A 7,063-nucleotide genomic window follows, 5' to 3' on the forward strand; every position below is an offset into this window, starting at 1 on the left:
AACGTTACAAACAAGCCCTGCTGCTCTGAGAAAAAGAAAGTGTGTCCTGCTCCACAATCCAGTCCCACCCTCATCTATAGTGCAGGAAAGAGCCCAGAATGGATAATGTCTTAGGCAAAGTGTCAACCAGAATGCTTTAGGTAAGCCTCAGGCCTCCCAGAGGAATCCAGCTCTGTCTGAAGTATCTTGCTTCCAATTCTCCAAAAGCCAGGGGCCAGAAGACACAGGAAACCTGGAAGAAGTGGGTCAGCTGTGAACAGGGCCCTCCCTGGGCTGTGGGAGCTTGTTTCTCCCTCTCCTCTGTCCTCTCTACTTGCCCCCAAAATAGCTCCCTGAGCTTCAAGGCCAAGACCCTCCCACGTCCCGGGAGGCGTGGCATGCTGCCCTGAGCCAGGCTTTAAATCCCCTCACAGCTAGGCAGCTCCACTCCCTGGTTGGAGGCACCGCGGAGGCCATCAATCTGTTCAGTCCAGCCCACCCTCCCGCAGCCATGTCCAGGCCTCTTTCAGATCAGGATAGGAGAAAGCAAATCAGCGTTCGTGGCCTAGCCGGCGTGGAAAATGTATCTGATCTGAAAAAGAACTTCAACCGCCACTTGCACTTCACCCTGGTCAAGGATCGCAATGTGGCCACTCCGAGAGATTACTATTTTGCACTGGCCCACACTGTGCGGGACCACCTCGTGGGACGCTGGATCCGCACACAGCAACATTACTACGAAAAGGACCCCAAGGTGCTACGAGGGGGCCACCTGGGTGGGAAATGAGCTGGGAGTGGGGCCTGGCAGAGATTGAGACATCTCAAGTAAGTGGCAGCCTCTTCCTGAGGCCCAAGTTTTCTACAGCAAAATAAATTGCTGTTTTAGGAGCCTGGGATTGGAGGACCTAGGGGTGCTGGACAGAATACTGAGGGAGACCCAGGGGTACTTAAACATGCGCCAGACATGGTTGGAGGGGGTTGCTGGTGGGCAGGAAATGTATACCCCTGTGGCCCAGTTTAGACCTGCTGGGGAAGTACATACCATCAAATATGTGCATGTCACAGTCTGCTTGTGCCACAGGCAGGCCAGAGCAGGGGCAGCTGGGGCGGCAGGGATCAAGTATCTGGTAGGGTCATTGGTAAATGTCAGAAACCTAACACCCCACAGGAGGAGTGGGGGAGGGGGAGGGAGGGACCCAGGAAATGGGGAGGCTTGAGTGCCTTCAGCATCTTCATGCTTCTGTTGTCTCTGGACTGTGGCTTGAGGGCAAAGGGGGATAGCAGTGCTTAGACAAGCCCATTGAAGGCAATTCCAGCCCTGAGTCACTGTGTGACCTTGAGAATGACTCCTCCAGCCCTTGGCAATATCTTCTTGGGGGAGCATTTAGAGTGAATGTTCTCACTTCCTGATGGGCTATATTAGGAGGGGCATGTCCTTCACAAGGGGTCTCTACTCACAAGCACCTTAATCCCCGAGATAGGCCTGGCCAGCCTCACTCTCCAGAAGGGGAAACTGAGGCCAGATTGAAAGGCCTTTCAAAGGAACATGGGGACCAATGCCTTCCTTATCTACTGGACCCCAAAGTTTGAAATGGTCCCTCTGAGCAGGGAGAAATGAATTGGTGACAGAGATGGGATGTGCTGGGGCCTGGCAGTAGGGCAGGAGGGTGAGAGAGGCCCAGAGCCAGCTGTGCCAGGCTGATGTCAGTGGGGGTGGCGCTGATCCCTCTTCCATACCGGCCTGTCTCTGGGCAGAGGATCTACTACCTGTCTTTGGAATTCTACATGGGACGGACACTACAGAACACCATGGTGAACCTGGCCTTGGAGAATGCCTGTGATGAGGCCACCTACCAGGTGGGGGAAACACTTAAGGTTGGGGGGGTGCCCATGCTGGCACTTGGGCCTGACTGCTGCCACCCCTTCCCTCAGCTGGGCTTGGACATGGAGGAGTTGGAGGAGATCGAGGAGGATGCAGGGCTGGGCAACGGGGGCCTGGGCCGCCTGGCAGGTGAGTACATAGTCTGTGGCCGTAGGATGGAGGACTCTCTTACGCCGGGTCCCTTATGCCCACTTTCCTGTACCCATAGCCTGCTTCTTGGACTCCATGGCTACCCTTGGGCTAGCTGCCTATGGCTACGGGATCCGCTATGAGTTTGGGATTTTTAATCAGAAGATCTGTGGAGGCTGGCAGGTGAGCAGCCCAAACCCCCAACCTTGTGGTGCCCAGTCACAACAGAGAGGTCCCCTATTTGGCCATCTGTCTCTGGATAGGTTCAGAACACACCTCGGGTCCCCCAAAAAACCTTCTCTCTTGCCCCTTGCTTCAAAGCCTGATGACTGGTGACCCTGGTGACTTTGAAGCCTGTGGTCAACCCCTGCGGAACACTTGGGATGTAGTATGTCCTGCTGGGTGACCCACCAAGCTAGGGTGCTGTTCCTGCCCTGTCCCACCACTCACCCATGTCAACCCTCTAGATGGAAGAGGCTGACGACTGGCTTCGCTATGGCAACCCCTGGGAGAAGGCTCGTCCCGAGTTCACGCTGCCTGTGCACTTCTATGGCCGAGTGGAGCACACCAGCCAGGGTGCCAAGTGGGTGGACACACAGGTGAAGATGAAGATGGGTCCAGGTTCTGGGGGTACTCAGTGAGAGGCAGAGGGAGGGAGGCAGAGGGAGGGCACTAAGGCTCAGATGTGTTGAGAGATTTCCTGGAGGTGACACAGCCAGGGTTATCAGGAGGCCAGGGAGTGTCAACCCTGGAGGGAGGGATTCACCCTGCTGCACCAGCCCTCCAGCCTGGCCGGCTCCTCTCCTCAACACGAGACTTAGCGCTGTGGCTGAAGTCTCTGCACATGTGTGCTGGGAACCTGGTGAAAGCAACAACCGTGAGAGGGAGGCAGGAGAGAAGATGGGTGGGAATGGCTTGCCCACAGCCACTCAGAGAATCTGAGGGAGTCCAGAAGCCCAGCTGGGTGTCTCAGCCCCTGCCCTGTAGCCTCCTCCTATGGGTGGCTGCCGTTCTCAGTCTCCTCCGGGGCTGCATGGAAACCCCTAGACCTTCAGAAATGGTATTTCTTGCTCTTTCGTCTAGGCCTGGACCCAGTCAGGACTGTTGCCGTACATGCCCCCCAGGCAGCCAGGCTCTGGCTTTCAAGCTGCTGTCTGCTCTTGACAGTCACTGCTCAGACAGACATTCTGTCCCATCAAGGGCTTACTCAGGTCAGGGAGGGACAGTAAGGCCCCATGTAGGGAGTCCTTAGGAGGCACCACTGACATTGTGGTCCCAGGCAGTTCTTTGCAGCAAACTGGTGTTTATAGATTATGGGAGCTGGGGCTGGCTGGCATTGGTTACTGCTAGCTAGCCCTGTGGCTACCAAGCTATAAGACCTCTGGATAGAATTGACGCCTGTGTAATCTTCATCCAAGATCTCCCAACCCTGTCCTGAGTCCAGCACGCTCTCACTTGATCAAGGCAGGCTGTAGAGCAGCCACCAACAGAGACCAGCTTTGGGTTCAGCACTTGTCACGCTCTCCCTTCCTATAATCCTCAGAGGCAGGTGTTGGGATGTCCAGTGGGGGTGCTGGAGAGGTCTTCTTTACCTATTTACTGTAGTGCTGAGGACTGAATGGTCCTGCTTGGCAAGTATTTTACCACTGAGCTATATCCTCAGCTCTCTATTTTTTTCTTGACACAGGTCCTCACTAAGTTGCCCAGACTGGCCTTGAACTCACCCTGTAACCTAAACAGGCCTTGAACTTGTGATCCTCTAGCCTCAGCCTCTCCACTAGCTGGGCTCCCAGGCCTGTACCAGCAGGCCTGGCTTCTCTTCTTTCTAAAGGCTCTGCAGCTTGCTCCTGGTAACCCAGCTAGTGAGCCTCAGTGCTAGAACTAGTCTACCTTGGGCATTGGCAGAGTTCAATGACGGTGATTTGAGCTTCAGCTCTTGGTGGAGGAGCCCTCACAAACCAGACTCAGGCACTGTTCAGGGCCAGGCCCTGGCAGCCTGCCCAGCTTCTGACTCAGGCACCTCCTGTAGGTAGTGTTGGCCATGCCCTACGACACGCCTGTGCCAGGCTATCGAAACAACGTTGTCAACACCATGCGCCTCTGGTCGGCCAAGGCACCCAATGACTTCAACCTCAAGGACTGTGAGTCTCTCTGCTGGTGGCTAGCGGCCCTTGTTACCCCTGCCCGGCCCGTGCCCAGCCCCAGCCTCACCCTGACCCACTTTACCCCTCAGTCAACGTTGGTGGCTACATCCAAGCTGTGCTGGACCGAAACCTGGCCGAGAACATCTCACGTGTTTTGTACCCCAATGATAACGTGCGTTGCCCTTCATCTGGAAGCTCAAGTCCTTGGAGGGGGACAGGGGAGCCGGGGGTGGGGACCTTTGCGACTGTCCTAGACCTTTGTTGCTGTCCCATCAAGTCCTTTGAGTAGGAAGACACCTGAGTCCTGAGGGAAGGGTTGGGGTGTGACATTTCCTGTTTTCCTGGGGACTCCCACAGGACTCCTAGTTAATCTGTCTCTTTCTGGTCTGACCTGCTATGGTTACTTGCCGAGGCAAAGGGCCCTGGGTCCAGAAGGTGGGGACAGTCAGGGGCTCTGGGACATAGTGTGTTAGGGGCTCTCCTGGTCACACCCACGGCAGCTTTGGGCCCCTCCTCCTGCCACCTCAACTGCACTCCGTCTTGCTCCTCCCTTAGTTCTTTGAAGGAAAGGAGCTTCGGCTGAAGCAGGAGTACTTTGTGGTGGCTGCCACCCTCCAGGACATCATCCGGCGCTTCAAATCCTCCAAGTTTGGCTGCCGTGATCCTGTGCGCACAAACTTTGATGCCTTCCCGGATAAGGTAGCGCACTGGCCTGGAGGCCTCTGTCTCCCTATCTCTTGAGTCCCATGGCCGCCTCTTTCCAGCCTCACTTCTCAGATGAGTGGGGCTGGCAGTGTATGGGGGGATGGCTTGCTCAGGATCTTCAGGCACTCGCGACACCACTCCAACTGCCACCATTCCTGGTCCCAGCCCAGCCACAGAACGACACTGGCCTTTTGGGGGCTCTGAAGGGGCAAGGAGCATTCACAGTAGAGCTTGGTCTGGAATCCAGCCTGACTTGCCACTCCCCTCCCCGACAGGTGGCCATCCAGCTCAACGACACCCACCCTTCTTTGGCCATCCCTGAGCTGATGAGGATTCTGGTGGACCTGGAGCGGCTGGACTGGGACAAGGTGGGTCTCAGTCGCTAGGGGTGGCCGCTTAGTAGCCACTCTTGCCAGCGCGATGTGGAAGGAGAAGCAGTAGGTCTGAACAAGGACTGTGGACTGGAAAGCCAGCTGAAACCCAGTTGGGTCCTGGCGGAGCCACAGGCTGCACAGCGTGTGGAGAACATCTGACCCAGCTTCTTGCCTTCTCTGTGCCAGGCCTGGGAAGTGACAGTGAAGACCTGTGCCTACACCAACCACACGGTGCTGCCCGAAGCCCTGGAGCGCTGGCCAGTGCACCTCATGGAGACACTGCTGCCCCGGCACCTGCAGATCATTTACGAGATCAACCAGCGGTTCCTTAACGTGAGCTGGGGCGGCGTGGGAGGAGGAAGTCAGGAGGCCGATGGGCTGAGTCTGTGGGTTTGAGGGAGCGGGGCTAAGACTAAGGTTCCTGGGCCCGGATCCTGGTCTCAGCTCTGGGCTCTTTGGGCGCACAGCGGGTGGCGGCAGCATTCCCTGGGGACGTAGACCGGCTGCGGCGCATGTCACTCGTGGAGGAGGGCGCGGTGAAGCGCATCAACATGGCGCACCTGTGCATCGCTGGCTCGCACGCCGTTAACGGGGTGGCTCGCATCCATTCGGAGATCCTCAAGAAAACCATGTGAGCGGCCCCACAAGCCCCGCCCACACCACGCTTCGGCTGCGTAGGGTCCCCGCCCCTTCACCTGACCAACCAGGGTCTTCCGGGCTGACCCCTCCCCTGAGGTCATCAGGGCAGGCTTAGTATCAAGCACCCATAACGCTGAGCCCTCTCACCCACCTCGAGGGTGACCCCTTCTTAGCTCCTTTCAGTACAGTCCTGTCCCAGATGACCCCCCTCTTACACACAGCACCCCTACCTGCCCCAGGTGCACACCTGCCTCCAAGCCCTTTTCAGGACATAAAGTGAAGTAGGGAGCCAGGTGGGAGGGCCCTGTGGTGGCGAATGGCGACCCTCACCCAATCCCAACCTGCAGCTTCAAGGACTTTTATGAGCTGGAGCCTCATAAGTTCCAGAACAAGACCAATGGCATCACCCCTCGGCGCTGGCTGGTTCTGTGTAACCCTGGGCTGGCAGAGGTCATTGCTGAGGTGAGAGGTCACAGTGCGGCTGATAGGACCAATATAGGTCAGTACAGTATAGTCGAGTGGATAGCTCCCTGTACAATGGTCTCCGCTGAGGACTGCAGGCCTGTACTGTGTTCCCAAGGCTGGCATCCACTTGGAGGGAGGGGCATTGCTTTCTTACTTGAAACAGGCTTGCTCTCTGGCTAATGGAGGCCCTGGCTATAGAGGCCAAGCTGCTGGCGTTGACAGTCTAATACAGAGTGTTGTCACATCTGAAGTGAGACTGCAAGGGGACAGATATCTGGTGGGCAGGCTGGAGGTCACGTCCATCCACAGGAGGAAAGGCCAGAGGTCAGGAGGAGGAGGTCAGGTGGGGCAGTCCCCAGAGGGTTCAGTGATAGTGTAGGAGGAAGATGGATGTATCCGTATTGCTCTGGCCGGGAGGCTTTGGGAAGAGCCTGGAGGAGGGAGGCGGGGGGGGGGGGGGTCCCGGCTGAAAGCTGTCTTTCCACAGCGCATTGGGGAGGAGTACATCTCAGACCTGGACCAGCTCCGCAAACTGCTCTCCTATGTGGACGATGAAGCCTTTATCCGAGATGTGGCCAAAGTGAAGCAGGTGGGAGGCCGCAGCCCAGGACTCCTGCCCCAAGGCTAAGGACAGGAAGGGCTCTGATGGCTGGGTCAGGAGTAGAACCAGAGTCCATCCCTCCTACCAGACTCAGCCACTGGTGGGAGTCAGTGGTGGAAGACAGCACCCACTATCACCGAGAGAA

The 7,063-nt window shown here is 57.0% G+C and overlaps 1 protein-coding gene across 1 annotated transcript in view; it reads left to right on the top strand.

Annotated features, from left to right (window-relative positions):
• The first annotated feature begins 411 nt into the window (after nt 1-411).
• Nucleotides 412-7,063, top strand: part of Pygm (glycogen phosphorylase, muscle associated) — a 14,236-nt gene continuing 7,584 nt past the window's right edge. Inside the window, exons 1-13 of the mRNA XM_021638510.2 lie at nt 412-733; nt 1,735-1,836; nt 1,912-1,990; nt 2,070-2,173; nt 2,458-2,589; nt 4,020-4,131; nt 4,224-4,306; nt 4,690-4,833; nt 5,115-5,207; nt 5,400-5,546; nt 5,681-5,844; nt 6,200-6,314; nt 6,805-6,906. Coding sequence (XP_021494185.1) covers nt 491-733; nt 1,735-1,836; nt 1,912-1,990; nt 2,070-2,173; nt 2,458-2,589; nt 4,020-4,131; nt 4,224-4,306; nt 4,690-4,833; nt 5,115-5,207; nt 5,400-5,546; nt 5,681-5,844; nt 6,200-6,314; nt 6,805-6,906 — 1,620 coding nt within the window. The 5' untranslated portion in view covers nt 412-490. The remainder of the gene's footprint in view (nt 734-1,734; nt 1,837-1,911; nt 1,991-2,069; nt 2,174-2,457; nt 2,590-4,019; nt 4,132-4,223; nt 4,307-4,689; nt 4,834-5,114; nt 5,208-5,399; nt 5,547-5,680; nt 5,845-6,199; nt 6,315-6,804; nt 6,907-7,063) is intronic.

This window comes from Meriones unguiculatus, chromosome 1, assembly GCF_030254825.1.
Source record: "Meriones unguiculatus strain TT.TT164.6M chromosome 1, Bangor_MerUng_6.1, whole genome shotgun sequence".
Classification (NCBI taxonomy): Eukaryota; Metazoa; Chordata; class Mammalia; order Rodentia; family Muridae; genus Meriones; species Meriones unguiculatus.